Source organism: Grus americana, chromosome 12, assembly GCF_028858705.1.
Source record: "Grus americana isolate bGruAme1 chromosome 12, bGruAme1.mat, whole genome shotgun sequence".
Taxonomy (NCBI): Eukaryota; Metazoa; Chordata; class Aves; order Gruiformes; family Gruidae; genus Grus; species Grus americana.
The window spans coordinates 16874833-16895423 of NC_072863.1; the positions used below are offsets into that span (position 1 = coordinate 16874833).

At 49.1% G+C, this 20591-nt stretch overlaps 1 protein-coding gene across 4 annotated transcripts in view; it reads right to left on the reverse strand.

Annotated features, from left to right (window-relative positions):
- The window catches only part of SEPTIN6 (septin 6), a 31625-nt gene extending 13085 nt beyond the window's left edge, over positions 1-18540 (reverse strand). For 3 of the 4 annotated variants that reach the window (XM_054839467.1, XM_054839466.1, XM_054839468.1), the window contains exons 1-5: positions 18463-18532; positions 11660-11774; positions 4313-4508; positions 2976-3162; positions 2576-2737 (exon numbers count right to left, since the gene is read on the reverse strand). In XM_054839467.1, the coding sequence (XP_054695442.1) occupies positions 2576-2737; positions 2976-3162; positions 4313-4508; positions 11660-11774; positions 18463-18489 (687 nt within the window). In that variant the 5' untranslated portion in view covers positions 18490-18532. Of the gene's footprint in view, positions 1-2575; positions 2738-2975; positions 3163-4312; positions 4509-11659; positions 11775-18462 lie in introns of all 4 variants that reach the window. The other variant, XM_054839465.1, reaches the window with a different exon arrangement.
- Between the last annotated feature and the right edge of the window lie 2051 nt (positions 18541-20591).

The following is a 20591-nucleotide window of genomic DNA, read 5'->3' on the forward strand; positions in this document are numbered from 1 at the left end:
ATGGCCACACAGGCACAGCCTGAACCTCAGCCGTACATGGGCTCGGTTATCCTCAACAGCAGAGTCACTTCCTCCACTGGTACCAACTGCTCGGCTGCTGTCTTTGCCAGGGAGAAAGCGCTGGAGATTTCCTTCTTCCATCAGCAAGGAAGTTCCAGCTCCCTCCATGTGGGACAGCTCATGTAGCTGCATGTGGTTTCATTTAACTAGCAGGTTGCAGGGATAATATTTTCTTCAGTAATTTGACTAATTCATTCAAAATGGAAAAGCCAATATGGAGCTGAAAGGAGAGCTTGGTTTTCTTTTTTAAGAATAAAATCCAGATGGGAAGAGACCTAAAGAATTTTGGACAGTGTTTTCTCTGAACTTGTAAATATATGCTTGGTGGGATTCTCAAAAAGACCAAATCAGCTTCAAGGAAAATCAGGCATCTTGTTCTGAAGATTTGTTTAATCTGATTATTTTCTAAATACTTCACTTGACACCTTTATTCATGGTTAAATACTTTTGCTTCTGATCATGATGGCACAGATTTTAAATCCTTCAGTTAATCAACTCCTGCCAGATCAGGCAATATTTTCTCTGTTTAGTAAGCCAATTTGGAATGCAAAATACTCTAGAAAAAAATTCCTAATGCACCCAGCACAAGTGGATATAATAAAGTAAAATGCATATGAAGTAGCAAGTCTGCATATTTTAAAGCCTAATTTTACTTTTCATGCAAAAGACAACTAATGCGGGTTATAAGCAAAACATTAAGTAATCAAAAGACCAGTCTCAATTTTCTCTGTAATTAGAAGAGAAAAAAAAAGTAACTGATCTAGAGAAGTTGCTGGTTAGCAAGAAGCACTACTTAAGCATGAAGACTGTATTTATAACCTTTCAAAGATGTTGATCTGTAACAGGCATAGACAATGAAGCTTTCTGTAGAGAAGTACAAACACAAAGGTTAAGGCAACTGATTTAAATCAAAGGATCCCATTCCTCAATTTTAAACATGACTAAAATTGGCAATTTAAGTCACAAACCCAAATCAACCCATGCTGGCTCTTTTACTGGTCTCAATCCCTCCAGAAGCTCATCTCCTGACCTGAAGCATAAGCAGATTTGTCTTAGTTGCTAATAAAATCAGTATTTGGATACAAGTTTTCCAGGTCTGCAAAATTGCCTTGATCAGATTCAGATTCTGGCCTGCTTAGTCCCCATGAACCTGGTAATTATGATTTATACAAGTTTAATGGAGGATTTAAAGAGTTGATCTTTCTGTGCAGCAGCTGACACAACCCAGAACGTCTATGACCTGAGACAGCAAATCCCTCCCAGGAGACACGTAAATGGCTGAAAGGAAAGATGAGCAGAGGTTTACCTCTGCCCTCAGAAGGGCCAAGGGGAGAGGACTTCTCCCTTTGTCATCGCATGGTTCCCTGAGGATGGAGTGATGTCGCATCTTCGTTTCCAGGAGTAACTGTATTCCTACACAGTGAGAGCACTAAGCACTGAGTAAGATGCCATCACAAAACTACTCTAACCAGGAAACCACCACTGACAGCTCTTAAAGTAGGACAAACTTCATGTTTCTTTCAGGCCTCTCCACAACACTCTACAACTAATTAATAGTAGATCAAGAGATGACACAAAAGCACATCAGCTTCATCAACAGCAGCTAAGCAAGCAACTTCCCCTACTTGCTTTCCTGTAAAAAGCCTTCTGGAAAATGGGAGCATGGTCAGGATGCACCGCCAGCGGGTCCAAGGGACAGCCTGCTCTGTCTTCGCAGAGCCATGGACAGGCACCCATGACACTGGGAATGCCAGAATGAGCACCTGCAGGCACCTCGAGACATATTTGGCCAGAGTTGTGTACTGTTTTTCACACGTTACTAATTAAGATGTGTAACTCCTTGCCACAGGATCCTGGAAGTTCACTGGTGGGGGGGCATCAGGTGATGTGTGGGACAGTAATCTAAAGGAACCCTTGAGATGAATGGGGTTAGATGTCGGGAAAGTATTTGAGGGAACCAGACCAAGGACCTAGCTAAATAACTTGATCAATAATAACAGCCACTCAGTGCAGACAGGAGTCCCAGAGCCAGCCAGGTGAAGGAGCTCTGCTGCAAGGACAGCCACGGGCAAGACAAGACACCCATGGAGGTAGGACTTCACAGGAAACACCAGCCCAGGAGAGCAAAACTCTTTGGTGCAAAAAACACAGGATAAGGAGCAGAGTGGTGCATGTCTGTAGACAGCCTGCCCCTCACACCAGATGGATAATACCCATCTGATTAATTCATAACCCAGGACTGTCCTTGCCCTGCACAGCCAGGCCTCATCATCTGTCTGATTTCCCTCAACAGATAATGCATTAGAACAAGAAGGGGTTAAAAGACAGTCTGTTTTCTGACTAGAAAAGCCCATCGGAGAGGTAGTAGCCTGGGATGACACTACAAGGATGGGATCCCTGTGAAATCCTCTGGTTTTAAGACACAAAAAAAAAAAGGGGAAAGGGGATTTAAGAAACACCAACCCCTACAGTGACAGTGCTGTTCCAGGAGAGTAGGAAGTGCTGAGTTACTTACATTCATCGTCCCATTTATCTCCGCCACTGATTCATCGTCTGTTGGGAACTGGTAGATCTGAACCCCGTTACTGACCAGTTCGCTTGTGATTTTAATTTTAAATTTGGTCAGCTCACTCTTGGAAATGGCATCAGATTTGGCAATGATGGGAATGATGTTCACCTAGAAAGGAAGAGAGTGGCAAGAAATCCTCAGCTTTGCTCCAGGGAGTTTTTCCAAGTTTGCAACACAACTTACAAAAACTTAAAAGTGCTCAGTAAATCTACAGGATTTATCTGCCAACCCAGTCATCTCAACTAGTGTAAGGGCTATTCAAGGTGGGGAGATGTACTCTGAAAAAGCAGTAGCCTTTCCGTCACACACATGGCAAACCAGCCCAGTAAGAGTTAAACGTGCCTACCTTGCTGTCAAGCTTTTTCATTGTTACCAAGTCCAGGGATTTCAGCGAGTGGCCTGTCGGAGCAATGAAGTACAAGCAAGCGTGGATCCGGGTGTCATGGTAGTTGTGCAAGACCCTTTTTATCTTCAGTTCTTCTTGCAAGTAGGCTTCAAACTGAGCATCAATGAACTCAACGATGGGCTTATAGCTTTGGTGAAAGGGGGGGGGGGGGGGAAATAAAAAAAAATAAGAGTTCTACAGTTATACATCGCACAGTCAGAGAGGTAAACAGTGCTCCTGTGCTTGCTTTTAAGAAACAAGCTGCTTGTTAGATTTCACTTCCCAAGACCAATTCTCTCAATTGCCCTTCCTCCCTACCCATAAGAAATTTAAAAGCTGCACTAGGGACACGGAGATGTGGTCCTACATCAGACTCTAGAAGCCTGTTTGACACAACACAGTACTGGAGATTCAGCAGAGGACAGGAGACACACCATCCTCTCCAGGGAAGGTGACTCATACTTTGAAATGTGAGGGTGAGAGGAAGGATAATGTAGACTCATTCGCAGCAGTGCGTAACCCTTGCTTGCACTCAGGGAGTGAACAGCTTGCTGGTCTCACAGCCCTGAGTCCTGCAGGTGGGAGACACATCTCTATTCAGTACTACCTTTGCCCAGTGCTCTGGGGCTGGAAATCCCTGCAACTCCCTTGCAAGGCCACATGAAATACAGAGCCTGTCAGACTCACAATGTAAAGGACATCAGTGCATCTTAAAACTAAAAAAAAAACCCACAGCAAAGCAAATCCTGCAACATCTCTGTGAAGATGCACCTTGGAGAAGGTCTGGTGGAATCGCACACTCCTTAACTGCCACACTCCCACCACGCTGGGACATGAGCTGCCAGAGATACTTCCCCAGGGTATCTCACTGCACATTTATCGTGCTTCCTTTGGCAACACAGAAGAGCCCTGCCAGAAGTGGCTGTTAAGCCAAGTGGTCACTAGACCACTCTAGTGGTTTGGACGGCAGCTTGCAGTCAGCACAGCACAAGGAAACAAGCACAGATGCCCTGGAGCACTCCGCTCTCCCCACCAGATGAACTTGGGCAGAAAGCTGCCAGCAGGGCAGATATTGCTCTGACAGCATGAGAAAAGCTGCTTTGATAGCTGAAGCAGTGCTGACACACCACAGCCTCTGTCCTCTCTTCTACCTGTCCCATCCCAAAGAGGTGACAAGGACAACCCATAAGAAGGAAGAAGGAAAACTTTACAGCACAGTCTGGCTCAACTAGGGCACAGGGAGAAACCCTGCGTGAGAAAACCTGGTCACAAAACAGCCTCTTTCCCCCTTCACTCACCTGTCCTCTTTGTTGATCTGATCTCCAAAGCCCACTGTGCTCACAATAGTCAGTTTAAGGTTGACATTGCTCTCCTGCAGGTCGTAGGTATTGGATTTCAGCTGGACCCCAGGCTGTGAGTGAGATGCTGGGTCACCTTCAAACTTGGTGTTGAAAAGTGTGTCCATGAGGGTGGACTTACCAAGGCCAGTTTCCCCTATTGGAGGAAAAAGAGTTGAAATGTTCTCTTGAATATTAATATGGCTTGGCCTTTCAGCTTCCAAACGTTAATAGGGGTGAAATTGTAGCAGATGAAAGCAGATCTCATGCTCCAAAGGGATCGTCTGGCAAGCAGAAAGCCATGTACAATGGGAAGTCTGTATTCCGGGCAAATTACATTTCACAGTCTAATGGCCATTAATATCATTAGAAAATAGAGATGAAAAAAAAGAGGTGAAAAGGCAAAGGGAAAAGCATTGCTCAGATCTGCATAAACCCACAACTACACTACAGAAGATGCTGTTTTCATCAAAAAGCGGGAGGGGGAATGGGGCTCATTTCCATAAAAAGATGCTCCAGATCAATATGTCTCTAACAAGCAGCCACTGAAATAGCTGCCTCCTGTGCAGAAACACTGAGAGTTGAGTCCGGTCCTACAGCAAGTTGTGTAGTTGGTTTCTTGTACCCACAACAGATTGAGTTGGGTGATCGGCTTTCTACACTGGGAGGGGACATTTCTGTAATATCTGGTTTCCATACCTTAGGGGCTACAGATGCTATACAACACCCTAAACTCTGCTTCCAAAAGTTATGCAGCATTGAACTGCTAATTGGATTCCATCTATCAATGGGGAATTATTTTCTTGTCTGGAAGGAAGAGACAAATCCCAGAGACCAGCCTTAAATATGTTTTCGATACATCCCAGGAAAAACAAAACAAATCCCTCCGTGCACTCAATCCACAGGGCAGCCTCCCTTACCACGCTCTGACAACGGAGACAGCTTTCTGAGCTCAAAGGCTCTGACTTTGTGCTAAACCCGTATGCAGCCTGGCTTGCTGCCCTGTGAGGGCTGCTGTGTTTTGGGGAAACAGCTATTTCTGAGCTGCCCAGTTGGCTTTTGCTGAAACTTCAGGAGCCAGCCGAACGCCACCCGCTGCAAAGGCTGCTCCTCCAGCCTGCTGCAGGACCACAGGGAGACTGCGTCTGGCTAAAGCAGCCTTCCCCTCCCTCCCTGAGCCCTCAGCTCCCAACCAAGACAACTTCATCATTTTCCCACTTTGCTCAGAAGAAAAGAGTTTATTTTTGTAGGTTTACAGCTCTGCAACAGATCCAAACTTGCAAGAAATGCCCAATTCAACAAGGGGAAACTCCTCCCCATCTCCCCCCATCCAAATCTCCAAGCCTCCTCCCTGCAAGCAGGCAAATCCCTCTCTCTTGAACCCAGAAGGGACTTCTCTCACTCAAGGCTGAAGGACATGACAGGCAGGGCAGGGCAAACATCCACTGCTCTGGGAATCGAGTACTCTCTGATTGCCAGGATCATATACCAAGTATCTTTCTAGAGACAGCAAGATTCATTAACATCTGAAAGTCAACGTACACCTTGAGCTGCAGAGCTGCCTGGGAGCCAGCTAAGAGCTTGTGCTCCATCACGGATGGATGCCAGCTACGGCCCGAACAGCCACAAGTCTAGTTTCTCTTCACACCAATCTCGTTTGCAATCTGAAGGGGAGGAGTCGGCACCAGGGGCTGGTGTTGGTGCAATCCCTTGTGCTACATCAATGCATCAACCGTTATCTACAACACCACCGACCAGAGTGCACCAGCACGAGGAAGGGAGGGGGACCCAGCAAAGCACAAGGTTATCTCTGTTGCTGGAAGAATGAACCGAATCATCCAGAAGACTCATGGCTGATCACTGCAAGCCTTTCATTGACTTGGAATCTCGTAGTATGAGCTTTCGGGGTACCATTTGCCCCCAATGGGGAGCAGCGCACAAAGCACAGCAGACCAGAGCACTGCCACGGTTTGGATGGGGATTTTGAGAGTTAACAGCAGACAGCCTGCATGACCCGCCAGGCCTTTCTCAGGGATTCCAGGAAAACAGCAGCATAAAAAAAGGCAAAAATCTAAACAGCCTGAGAAGGCTGCAGCATTTCCAGAGCCCCTGCCAAGGGATGGGTGGGACAGAGCAGGGAGCTGGCTGCTTGCCTGTGAATGCCAGGATCCCTGATGGGGCGTCTCAGGACAGGGGAGCTTGTCAGCCCTGGGGTGCAGGAGCATCGCCCACACACCGGCCTGCAAAGCATCCTCCTGTGCCGCTGCCCCACGTTTTCTGTTCCACAGCCTGGCGGGCTCTGGAGCAGGGTCGGATCCAGCTGGATCCAGCCTCCAGGGCTGCAGGGCAGGGTGACAGGGGAGCAGCAGCGGCAACCGGGGCAGGGAGCTGCTCTCTGCAGCGGATACACAAGGTCACATTTAAATCACACAATCTTCCAGGCAAAACACCCTGCAAGTCACCTCTTGTTCCTGCCTCCCTCCTTCTTTAGAGCAAAAGGTGTTCATGTGACGCCAAAACTAATGTTTAAACACATCCTGAACCTGCTAATCATTGCCCACTTTAAATCAATCTAATGCATTGTTTCCAGCAGGAGTCACTTCAACTGTCAGAGGGGCCAGGAGAAGCACATAAGAGATGCAGGGAAATTTTTAAGACAGAAGATGCTTTTATACTCCATCTCATGCCAGCTACACAGGGCCAGCAAAGGCAACTTTGAATTCACACGCTGAGGTTTTCCTTTTGGAAGAGGAAGATCTGAACTGGTAAGGCATTTTTCCATAGGTGGGAGCTGCCCATCCAAACACCTACAACTTCGTGTTTTTAAAACACAAAAACACCTAGCCACTAACACAGCATCTCAAACGTGAAGTCTGCACACCAGAAACAACATTCAGCCAGCAGATAAACCCATCCCCACACCGTGTAACCCCACTGACAGGGCATGGTGTTAAAGCCTGCCAGGGAAGAGGAGGACAGAGGAGAGAGGAATGATTGTCTCAGCTAAAAGAAACAACACTAACACTGACGGAGTGATGTGACATGGTAAAAGACTGAAGATGTCAATAAAGCGCTTCGCTGTGTTAAATACGACCAGAGCTAGGGAGCAGTGCTACTTTGAAGGGCAGAACGACAGAAGGGAGGATTTCTGACTCTTCTGGGAGTTTCTGCACCACACAGAGGCAACTTTCTGCTGGCTGGAAGATGTAAATGGTGCCAACTGCTTCTTGTAAGGACAGGAGTCCAGATGGAACAGATGGTCTGATGAAAAGGACAAGTAGTCTGTGCTTGTTCCAGCCGACAGCGCTGGAATCTTCTCCAAAAAGCAGAAACGATGAATGGGGATTAAGGGAGGCAGAATTACCGTGGAAAAAGCAGCGGTGTATGCAAACCGAGTGAGAGGCGTCTTTGGCAGGGAGATTATTTCCTGATGGCAAGCTTATAGGCACACATGTGATTTGATCTCCAAAACCATACTTAAGGATTATGCAACTCGGCAGTGGTCTGCTTTCCTGAAGCGGGGCTGACAAAGTGCTGCGGGGAGGGTGACCTTTACTGTTAGAGTTCTGCACCAGGAAGCTCTGACAGCTACCGAAAAGCTGTGCCATTGTGCCTTTCATCATGGGATGGATTTTTGCTGTTAAATCTGAGGATTTTCAGAGATATGAAAAAAAAAAAAAAAAAAGGCAAGAGACACCACACCAGTCAGGCTCTGGACACGCAGCAACCCTACACCAGCGCCAGGAAGGCACCATTCGCTCTGAACACCCAACAGCCTGCCAGGCTAAAGACACTGCTGGGCTCCCTGAACACGAGGGCTACCCAACACCAGCTATTCTGGGTGAGATGGAGATGAGGTGCCACCATACCTGTCTCTGACACTGGCCAGCAGCTAAGGTGGAGGAACAGAAGAAGCTGCGCCCACAGCTCCCAGCTTCCCAAACCCAAACTGAATGCACCTTCATGGCTTCTTCCTTTCCACGGAAATTTTGGCATCCTAAGCACCCCGCAGCAGTAAGCTAAATTATACACCACAAAAGCTGTACCTCCTTTTTTATGCCTGGCAGTTTAATTTGCTTTTCCCTAGTACATGTTAAGCGCAACAACAAACAACTGCTCACTTGCCCCCCTTCTCCACATCAGGATTAAGAGATCCCAGTCATATCCTCAATCGACTCTGTGGGAGGACAGAGGAGCCCTTCAAGTATTTCCCTGTTCAAAAGGCATGGAGCAGCTTTCACCCTTTTACGAGAGCAACACCTGTCCTTCATGTGATTAACAACCGTGGCTCCAGATACCAAATAATTGAATCTTAAAGAAAATGTATATGCATGCACAACCCTTTCATGTGAAGAAATGGGAGTTAATCCAATGTAGCAGGTTTGGGAGTTAATCCAACATAGCAGGTTTGTTGAGACAAGCCCTGAGGCAGCTCAGCCTGATAAGGCCATCTCTCATGGAGAGAGGAAAAAATAGTTCCTTTCATCTGACAGGCATACGGAGACGCTGCACGATTCACCCATCACAAGGCAAAGGCTGGGCTGCGGGGGCAAGACGAGCAACATGGGCTTACAAAAGATGCTGAAGCGCCTCAGAGGACTACCTGGCTCCCAGCAGCAAAGGGGCAGGAGAGGGCTGAGGAGACCAAAGGCTTTTCGGTTGGAGGAACCCTGTTCTCTCCTTAGCTGGTTGCACCAGTGACCACAAAAGCAACCATGGGGCAGCTTCCAAGCTGCACAGCTCATCACCCCACAGAAAGCTGCCTGCTGGAGAGCAGACAGCAGCTCTGCACGAGGAAACCTGTGTACATCCCTCCCTTCCCCAGATGGTGAGAGCTCCCACAACCCAAGGGACTCACTTGTTGGGAGTGAGAGACCTCAAGCAGTTGTGGTACAGCCCCTGGGAAAAGAGAAGGTATTTCTGCCACAAAATAGTCGTTTCTCATTGCACGGAATTGGCTGCTTAGAACAAATCCCCTGCAAATCCCAGGAGAGAGAAAGGGGGAAACTCCTGCTTATAATGGAATACTAGTCTAACGCAACTATAATCTACCCTGACCAAAACTGAGAAAGTTTGTTAAAAAATGTCAGCCTATTCCTCCTCTTTCTTTCCCCCATCTCACTGAGGAATACAGTCAGCAGACATCTCAGTCATTAAATAATTCTCCAGCCTTTGCACTGACCTAAGAGACAACTAACATTTTATCACGGAAGCTTTGGGAAGAAAATGGTTGTGCTGAGGAATAAAATATCAGAGAAACCATCCGCAACCCCTAACTTATGAGAGGTTTGCTCATTTACTCTATCTTTGGCTCTGCTCTCAAAGGGGAGACAGCTTTCAGCATGAGAAGAGCTAAAAATTGCTCCACTCTGGATGTGCTGCTGAAAGTCATTTCTGAAGCTTTCCTTGGCTCCTCCACCGGGAGGAATCGGTGGCTCAGATCCAGTATGGCACAGAGCAAAATTGTCACTGGATTTTTCCTCCAGCAGATGCCACACACAGCTGAAAAACATGGGGCAATGAAGTGCCTTTCTCTCATGTTTAGTGGCCTGTGTTCACCTATTTGTTGTTTTGTTGGCTCAAATCCTCATTTGCTCCCTGTTCTTTCAAATTTTCACCCCAAACTCCAGCTGTACAAGTGAGACCCAACAAAACAAATGACAGATGGACTCTGGGACTTTTTGTTTTCTTTCTCCAGGATGTTTAAGAGTTTAACTTTGTTATCACAAGTTAACAGAGGCACCAGACAACTCTTAAAAGACATTTTAAAGCCTGACCTCCTCAACTCAAGATTTGCAGATCCGTTTCTAATGTAGTTTATTAAATTTTTCTACAAAGTTTCTTTATTTCAAGATTGACCATGTCAGTGTTATTACTATTCACAGAAGACTGACATTAATAACTAATGCACGTTGATCTTGGCGAGTCCTTGTTATTCAGATCAACAAGCGATTAATGCATTTAATTTCTGTCCTGCAAAGAGGAAAGCAAAGGCATTCAACTCCACACATCAAAGTGAACATATAACCACAGGAGGCATCCACTGCCGCACCTATAACTTGTAGAAAAAAACACAGCAGCTCAATAAACACTTAAACACACACATAGAAGGAAATACTGTAAGACTTCGATCTTTGGGACAAGAGTTTCACTAGGTCATATCACATTCACGTACTGTGAATCACGTAGCGACTCAGACTGACAGTGACCTCCACTTGTCAACAAAGTTTATCATCTCATAGGAATGCCACTGTCAGGGAAAGTTTTCTTCTCAGCTCCATTTAACAGGGCTCTGCTCCCCTCTCCTCGCTCTGCTCCTCTAGTCTCAGACTTAACCCTGTCCTGGGCAAACACCAGGTCCATAGCATGAGCGGATCTCTCGCAGGAGGGGACAGACAACCTTTGTGCAGGTGCAGAGCTGACCACCAGCTGAGTCCCCTGGAGGTGTCCACAGCTGCAGCTCTCATCTCTGTCACGCCAGGCACTGCTGGGAGCATCCACAGACAGGGCTTACCCCGAGCAGCCATGGCCACACAATAACCTCCCACTCCCAGCGCCAGGGAACCAGCATCAGTGAATCAAACTAACCATCCTATCAGACAATATGAATTCCTTATTATTAATTTCCTTATCCACCTTACCAAACTACTGTACCAAAGCCACACAAGGTATCACTTCTGTTACCCGGAGGTGCCTCTGATGAGAGGCTATTTGGGATCCTGACCCTGGGGAAGATCTGTGAGACGGGCAGACGCTGCAGGGACAGACACAAAGTCCTACCACAGTGCCAGAGCACAGCTGAGGTCCATACCACATGGCAGCTTGGATAATCGTCTGACCAGCTAAGGCTTGGCCAGACACTGTTTTAATTCAAGCATGCATAGAAGGGAGGAGAAAAAAAATAGCTTTTAGTGGTTCAAGAGGAGCACAACTGGTATTTTGTTAAAATAATTATACTAATAATTCAATACCTAACCAAACAAGACCTCAGAACAAAGTTCTCTGGCATGACTACCTATTCTCTTTTAAATACAGGAAATTGAAACATACTAGGAAAATAAAGATTGTAATAAAAGCCTGGGATTTCAGACATTTTATTTCTATGGTTCACTGCTTGGTAGAAAGCCATACTGCATAACCTCAGCAGGGATCTCCCAGGGCACCAGTAGATCTTGTTACTGAAAATAGACAGAACAGTGGGGAAAATTTAAATCAAAGCAACCTTGTTAACTCTGTCACCTACTAGCTACATCCAGCTGCAGCGAAGCCCTTTTCAGCAAGAGAACTTCCCAAAATGGAAATACTCACCCACACACAGGATGTTGAAACAAAACCCATGATTAACTGACTTATTAACCAGCTGGTCAGGCAAACTGTCAAATCCTACGTGTCCAGAAAGCGGGACAGTGCGACAGCCTTCACCCTGAAACACAATAAAATAGTTGTGTCATTTTCAAGCAAAATACACTTATCTGTATAAACCCTTAAGACCTCCCAAGAAGAATCAACTGCACAGTCCGAGCAGAGATCCGCACGTACACTGTAAATCATGTCAGCGTGCTTGCCTCTTCTCCAAAACAAATCCAGACGGCACAAATAGAATGTTTCATTTGCCACACATTAGGAGGTAGCCCTATTGGAAAAATATTAAACTGTGCAAAACACATACCCAAACACAGCTGCTGAATTAAAGAGGCGGCAAAACATTTATTTCTTGAGAAATTATGTAGACATTCAAATCTCACCTTATACTGAAAACAAAAAGAATCCCCTGTGCAAAGGAATGTATTAATGATGCCTCCTCCTATAAGCCTGTTACAGTTCACTTAATGTGAATTGTAACTCACACATAATTCACATTCACAGCTGCAATTACAGAAACTAGCTAGAAACAGTGAGGAAAACTGTACCTACATTTAGTAATTGAACAGCCCAAACACACTGCCTCTGCAAAGCTCAAGTGCTGTAGCACAGAAACAGCAGAGAATACCGTCTGCGAGCTATCAAACACGGCAATACCTTCCACACTGTTGTGAAGACGAAAATCTCAGACTGCAACCAGGGGTCTGTCCAAATCTATAAAATGGCCATTAGCACAAGAAAATCAGGGATCGTTGAAGGAAGCTGCAAGGAAGATGCCCACTGCTTGCACGGACAAATGGCCAGACCATGCAAGGTAGCAGGTCTTCTCCAGCTCTATGGGTGTTGCTATCCAGCCTTCAGGGCACATCTTTCAAAGCTAGGAACTGAATAGGAAAATAAGCTGAGAAAAAGCATCCAGAACTGAGCTGCTTGTAATCACACAGCCCCGACAGAAGGGAGCCTGTACCAGGGTTTGGGAGTGGAGGCACCCAGACCTGCCTGCTGGAGGGCACGGGCTGCTCCTGCCCAGCCACCCAAACCACTTCATGAGAAGCTGCTCCCGCGCCCTGCTCTCTCCTGTCCCTGACACCACTAACCCGGTCTCCCCGGCCAGACGTCCCCTTTCTGCCCCAGGAAGCGGAAGGGCTGAGCTCCAGCTTCTGCTCACGCTGTGCTCCACACCCAGCATGGCCGCTTGCTTCTGGAGCAGGGTCAGAACTTTTCACCTGGCCATCGCACCAAGGCCTACGGACACCAAGGCACTCCGGGTTCCAAACCTGCACAGCAGTCAGTAAGAAACTACACACAGACATGGTATCAGGCAAACTGGAGAGTCGGTGCTAACCCTGCATATTTGTGTGTACTGGAAAGTTCCCTTCCTGCGGCCCCCCCAAAAAGGTATTTCCCTCTCTGAAGCAATGGCTTTTCTTAACAACGTATTTTAGTGTCAATTACAGAAAGTTCCCCTCTCGCCTTTTAGGGACGTCATCAGTTTGCAAGAAATCCCACAGCCAAAAGGCAATAGTTTATAGGGTGTTATTTTTAACTTATTCTTTCAGAATCGTGTTTTCACATACCTTGAAAGCCTGTTTATAGGGACAGGCATACTGGTTTTCCCTCTTCTGTTAATGCCACTGGCATTTTAGGCTAGGAAAACATCCCCAAGGACTACGTTTACTATAGTAGCCTGTCAGAGTATGATTACTTGCCTAGTTACTGATTTGCTGGTGTGGGTTTTTCTTCCAAATATGAGGCTCCAAATACACTTCAGCCATTAACCATATTTACCACCCTGTGATGTGTAAATATGTTTCCCCTTAGCCATATTTTGTGTATTAGTCTGACTCTTCCTGCCAAGATGTTCACCAAATATGGTGCTTTATTAATTTCTGAGCACCTTGCCTCCAAACGACATGTTCATCAGGCAGGCGATCAAGCTCCCCAGCAGATTCTGTTTTTGCCTTCTGAGGATGCAGCTCTGAGGCTCAATAATTCACAAACAGCTAAAGCAGAAGAAAGGGAGACTGTCAGGCACACGGATTTTATGATGACACACCTAAACTCTCCTGAACTGCTTTCACTAAAACAAAAACCCAGCACTGGGCTATTTCATGGCAGCGTTTGATCTGCAGCGAGAGCACCATGGCCCCAGTGAAGAACAGATGGGTGGACAGAGTCCGCAAAGGTGCAGGAGAGAACCACAGGCAGACTCGTCCTGCGGAAGGAGAAATATCAAGTGTATTTTTAATACTCAGCCTTAAAACTGCACCGTTGGAAAACTGTTTGAACACTACTCTCCCCAGGAAGCGTGGGCGGGAGTGTAGGCTCTCATTAAGAACAAATCTTCTCCTCATCCCTAAATATAAGTGTGATCCAGATGGAACAAAATAAACGGTAGAAGTTAAGCCACTCTCGGCTGAGAGGAGGCATTTACCATTGCACAGAATTCAGCCTGCAAGTCATTTCCTGTAGCCTCTTTTTCTAGTCACCTGTGGTTTTACAATGCAGTTAAACCACACTTCACATCTGCCACAGGCCAGGGAACAAGTACTGCAAAATCTAATTTCCAGTCACAGCAGCTGAGCCTTCATTTTAAGTACACAGCCACGAGGTACACCGTGCTACTCGGGCTAAAAATCCAAAGCCTGCTTGGTCGAGGCATTGAGAGATCAGATCCAGTGAAAAAAACCCAAGAAGTAATGTTTTAAGGTCACTCTTGTTTTGGTACGTATCACAAAGTTTTCAGCAATTATCAAAGCTGTGGAGAAAAAAGAAACATTTTCTATCTGATGCATGAAGAAACAGTGAAAGTCACCAGTCTTCACGCACCAGGTGGTGTCTCTGCATCCAGAACGCTGCTATATATAAACAGCATCATCATAAACAACATATGAACACAGCGATTAGTCATCCTGCCTGTACATTAAACGTAGATTTGGACTACCTTGTTCAAAACTGAAGGAGAGTATGTTAAGCTTAAAAGATTTTTGCCGAAAAAGCATTCAAACGCTATCTTCCGCTACTTATCTTCAAAAAACAATCTTTCAGGTCAAATTTAAAATGTATAAAGAGGTACCAACAAAGTAAGCAAGGATTAACTATTGTCTGTGTGAAGGCTTTTTCCAGGAACATCAGTGAGCGCTGGATGGCTGAGAGTCCTTCCATACTCTCTATTTTAAAGTTAGCATCTTCTTGGAACAAAGACAAAGATGGGATCTCTGGGAAGCCAGTGTGAACACTGGCAGCACACCAAGATACCAGATGCCTTTTTTTTTCTCCCCATATACACAGAGTGACCCCCCCCTAGGACAGAATGGGCTGTTGTTGCTCTGGAGGAAGCAAAGCGTGTTTGCCACAAACAAGATTAAAAGAACAAAAAGAGCAACACGCTCTCTTGCTGCATTACCAGGCAGGGCTATTGCAGAGTGAAAGTAAGGAGTAGTCACTTGGAGAGGGTATTTTGTTTTTTCCCCTGTCTTTGGAGGATTTACACATCTTTCGTTAGAGCTTCTCTGTGCCACAGAAACCACTGCTGTCTACTCTAATTCTTACAGAGAACTATCGAAATATATAGAAAATACAAAAATGTTATAATAAATGACCCCAAGCCTGAAAGCACTGCACATTAAATATTAGTTTACATAAAACGGGCAAGATTTAGACTCCGGGTGTTTGAATCACTCTGGGGTCCTCAGCATGAAAAAACGATTAGAGGAAAATCTTGCTGAATTTGCGTCTCTGCCTTGATCTGCTTTACACGACAAGTAGGTACAGCGCTGTCAGCTCCCGACATCCTCAGAGCCCCAACAGCCCGTTACCGCTTTGTGGAGATAAAGCAGAGCATCCTCCCAGAGACACGCAATGGTGCTGCTCATTGCAAATGTCAGTGCTCCATATTCAGGACAATTTCTGGTGGCCTGGACTCAAAGAACAATGAAAAAGGACACCATGGCAAAGGAAAAGCCTCCAGTTCACAATATTCAGGCAGAGCGCAGCAAATAAAGAATGCTGCAGCTCTGAGCCCAAGGGACCCTGTGTCCAAACCAGGCCTGCACCACAAGAAAATGCTCCCAAAGACTGCAGTACAATTCTGCTGCATCTAATCGTAGAGTGTTTCTGTTTAGGACACTGACAGCTGACATTTAGTACTTCCGACACAATTTCCCACCTCTCCCCAGATGAGAATCACTTCAAACGTGAGGCCTTGGAGACTCCCTCCAGAGGATTTCCAAACAGCCACAGCAAACACAACAGCACTGTCCCTCAAAGAAAACAAACCAAACAATGCTCACAGAGCTCCACCGCCGCTGCCGATGCTCACAGCGGCCACTTCCCTGCCCCTCTGCCACCCCGTAAAGCCGAGAGCCCTGAACCTGAGACAACTGTTGCACAAGAAGTCAAATGTCAAATTGCAAAGCAAGGTGGAACCTGAATTCAGATTTTTCACATCATCTTTAAGCCAGAACAACATCAGATCCCTTCTCATGACCTCGGCGTTATGGCATCCACTTCCCCAGACTGCATTTGGCTCTGATTAAACAGCAAATTAGAGCAATACTTGTACCAATTACAAGTGTAATTGTACAAGTGTGTAATTCTCTTATGCAATGACAGAATTATCCAGCAGACAGTATAAACACCCTCTGCAAGATAAATGCAAAGGGAGAATGTAAAGTACACAGAAATACTGTATTTATTTTCCTTGCTCGGCTGATAACAAGTTGTCAGGACGCATATAAAAGAAAAACAACAGAAAAGTGGGTGAGAAATAGTTCTGATCTGCCACCACGGAAAGCCAGAGATATCCCACCAAAGGTCCTGACCATTGACCACCCTCTTCAGGCGCACTGCATCATTCAGACATTCAACATTCACAAAGGGTCAAGTGCTTCCGAAATCTCAAATTCTGACAGCTCCTGCCAAAGGGCTCCAGAAACACCACGCTGTTTGGATACGTTCCCAGAAGTCTCCTCCAGCAATTAAAAAAATACTTATCTATATCAGCAGTCTTAATGATTTTTCTGACCTGTACTACAGAGATCCAGAGTTAGACAGTGCCCAGCAAGCCGGTCCTCTGCACCCGTCCTCCACCCACGGGAACAGGGTGGACACATCCCCTGTGGGTCTCAGCATTTAAAACCTGCACCGCCCACGCTGGCAGAAGACAGGAGAGGGGTCTCAGCCCCACAGTGATGGAGCCGCCCTGCCCACTCGCGGAGGACAGGGTTTCACTGACCATCTCCACAATAAATGTGGGTTTAGATCAAGGTTTTGCTAGGGCAGAGGCAGGGTAGTGACCCCAACTCTGCCACGTACCCAGCCCCAGCTCTCACAGGTGTTTAACTCCGTCAGCACACACGGAGCAGCCCTCTGCACTACCAGGACGTTATGGCCGACTGCTCCACGAACCACGGCCACAAGCAGATGCCCAAGACCCAGGCTGACAAGTTGTCTGTCTGGACAAAGACATTTTCAATTTGCAGCACACTAATTTCACATCTGTCTCACAGCTAGCTTTCCCTTTTGCCTCCAAAGAGGGGTTGTGCCATATCATAATTCATCCCAGGCCACTAGCAGATGTCTGAAGCTCTGGTACATTATCTTAGGAAAGCCTAAAGCTCAATTTTCTTTAACTGACAAAGGAGCAAGTGAGTCACTTTACATACCTTGGCAGTCACATATAAGGCAATGGGTATGTCCAGGAGAAAATAACATCAAAAACTGGCAAGGAATGGCTACATCTACCCGTTCAACAAGACTGGGTCCATGCTAAAACCTACTGCTCTGAAGACATTCAGCATTCATCTCAGGTGTTATTTCTGTACTAACACATGGACACCAAAGTTGGAAGCCCATCAAATCACACACAAAATGCTTCCGCATGCAAACGCGTTACAGCTGCCTCCTTAGCATTTCTGTAACAAACGCAGAGGTGGCTCAACTCCCTCCGCTCCTCTTCTGGATAATTCTCCGCAGGCACACAGAGCTTTGTGCCGCGCTAGGAAGGCAGGCGAGTATCGGCGGCGGCAGGTGTGCCCGTGGGCAGCCGGGGACGACACGGCGAGGGGACCCTCGGGGATAAAGCGCAACGGGGACGTGGTGCCGCTGTTCGGCACGGGCTCCCACGGCTCCTCCGCGGCACATGGTGCCGGACTGACGATCTTCCCCGCATCATGTGCTAATGAGCGGGGGATCTGGTTTCTTTGGGAGAACAGCATCCCTGGAGAGAGGGGGATGCCAAGGAGCGCTTCTCCCACTACCGCACCCCGGCCTGGCGAGGGGCCCCAGCCCAGGGTAAGGGTGCAGGATGAGGCCTCCCCAGCACGGCAGTCCGGCCAGCTCGGGGTCCCTCTGAGGCTGCGGCGGGGCCCAGGGACGGAGGGACCGGCAGGGCAGGACCCCCGGGCCCACCCCGGTGCGGGCAGCCCAAGGTCGCCGGGCCAGGCTGCCGCCCCGCAGCCAGCGGTGCCGGGACCTAAACCTCCCCTCCCCCAGGTAACCCCGGCTCGCCTCAGAGCGGCCCCAAACCCCGATCCCCCAGGGGGCCGCCGCCGCCCCGGGCCGAACCCCAGAGCCCGCCGGAGGCCCCAGCCCGATGCCCCCGCAGCCCGCGCCCGGCGCAACCTGACCCGGCCCGGCCCTACCGCCCCGGCCCTGCCCTGCCGCCCCGGCCATGCCGAACGCTCCCGCCCGCCGCCCCGGCCACGCCCGGCCCGCAAGAGGCCGGCGGCAGCGGCGCCCGCTCCCACCTGCCGCGCCACCTCGGCCGCCGCCATCGCTGCGAGCCCGCCACAGCGCCCGCCCCGGCCGGGCAGGCGGCTCCGGGCGCGCCCATCGCGACGCCGCGTGGGGGGGAAGAGGAGACCCGCCGCCCCTCCGGCCCCGCCCTGCCCGGCGCCCCTTACGCCACCGCCCCCTCGCCCCGCTCCGCCGCCTTCCCCCTCCCCGCCCGGGTCGGCCCGACGGGTCCCGCCACCGCCGCCCATCTCCGGGAGACGCGGGGCCGCCGGTCTTCCCCGCGCCCCCCGTGATGGTGCAGTCCGGGCTGCGGGCGGGGCCGCGGCCACAGTGCGGCGGGGCGCGGCGGGCTGGGGGCGGTGGCAGGGCTGGGGCACACGGTTTCCTAACCGACGGCTCCGCAGCCCCGGAGCTCCTGCTAGGCCCGCGGGCTGCCCGGCCCCGGCCCGCTCCCAGCACGGTGACGGGTGCCCCCGCACTGACTCCTCAGGGCAGGCCCGGGGGACCGCGCCCGACGGCCCTGCGGCCCCTCTGGTAACGCGGGCCGCGCACCCGGCCGGGGCTGGGGCTGGGGCTGAGCAGCGCAGCACTGAGGCTGGGCTGGGGTATAGGGTTTGGGTCTAAGCGTCTGAGGTCTCCCAGCCTCAGTAAATCACTTGCTATTTAAAATAAACTGTCTATGCGCTTTGCGCGCTTTCCCTGAGGTCTGTCGGGATGGTTCGTGCTCGCTTAGGAACCCGGCTGCTGGTGGCTGTGCCGATTTGTGTTCCAGTGGCAGTGCAGCCCCTGCCCCAGCCCCTCTCGGCCCTTCGATGCAGCCTCAGCTCCCTGGCCCAGGCTGGATAAGCCCGTCTGCTGCTTGGAGGGTGTAGCTGGTGCCACTTGGGTTTCCCTTCATTTGATGCCAGCACAAGCATCAAACAAAGGCTGAGAGAGAGAGAACTCGATCCTTACCCAAAGCAGCTAACTACCCCAGCCCCCAGGACCCCCAAGCAAAGCCCCCAAGGTTGGCACCCTGGTTTTAGCCTGGTCAGAACTTGCCAGTGCCACCAGTCCTTAATGCAGGCACGACCAGGGTGGCCCTAAATGGGTGCTGTGCTTTGCACTGTCAGTGCCCTCAGTCTCCCAAAGCAGCACCTCGTTTCCCTCCTTGTTTTCCCCAGCTGCCACCAACAAGAGTTTTAAACCATTCCCCAGGGTCCTGTGGCTGTGTGGGTCAAGTCCTCTGCCTCCCTGAGCCCGCAGAAGCCACCAGCAGCCAGCGACAAAACCAGGCTGTGCCAGAAAGGGAGCAAGAGGACAATTATTTTTTCACCACCAGTGGTTTGGGCATTGTGGAATGATGCTGGCTTCCCACGTGTCCCAGAAAAACTGGTCCAAGTGGTTGGAGAAAGGCAAAACTCCCTCGAGGGCTGATGACCAGCCCAGGGCAGGTCGGAGCAGGGCTAAAGCTTAGAGAAGGCAAAGAGAAATGGTTGAAGGGGCTTCTAAAACACTGCCCCAGGCTGGGTCTCCCTTATGGCACGGAGACCTGCTGGCTGCAGAGGAAGGGTCCCCTTGGGGCAGTAACCTTGGCCTTCCTGAGCACAGCACCAAGGAGAAGCATTGCAATGGTGGGGGGCAATTTGAGGGGCAGGGGGGGCTGTAAGGCAGGTGCCTCAGTGGCATCACGGAGCCTGGGGGCGCAGCAAGGCACACGGGGCTCTGGAGTGCTGCCGGGGCCAGAGGAAGTGTCCCCAGGATCAGTGTTACGGATTTACACACGCCGGCCACCATGCAGGGTCCGACCCTCGGATCCCACTGAGAATGCCAGGTCCGAGTGAAGGTTTCCAATCAGTGATTTATTAGTTCTTCAGTTACAGCTCGAGCTGGGTGCCTCTGGAGAGGGACCCCTACCCCAGTTCACACCTCTCAATTACACCCGCTCCACCATCACCCCATCCCCAATCACTTAATTCTGGTCCGTGCTCTCTTGATTTCTTACAGGTTTTCACTGTCGCTGGGCTGGCCTTCTGAAGTTACTTCATTCTCTTGGAATTGCCTCCTTGGTCCTTATCTTCATTCCGCTCGTATTTGCTGAATTCAGTGACTTCATTAGCAGCATTAGTTTTACGAAAAGTTTACACTTGGTCAGCTCTTG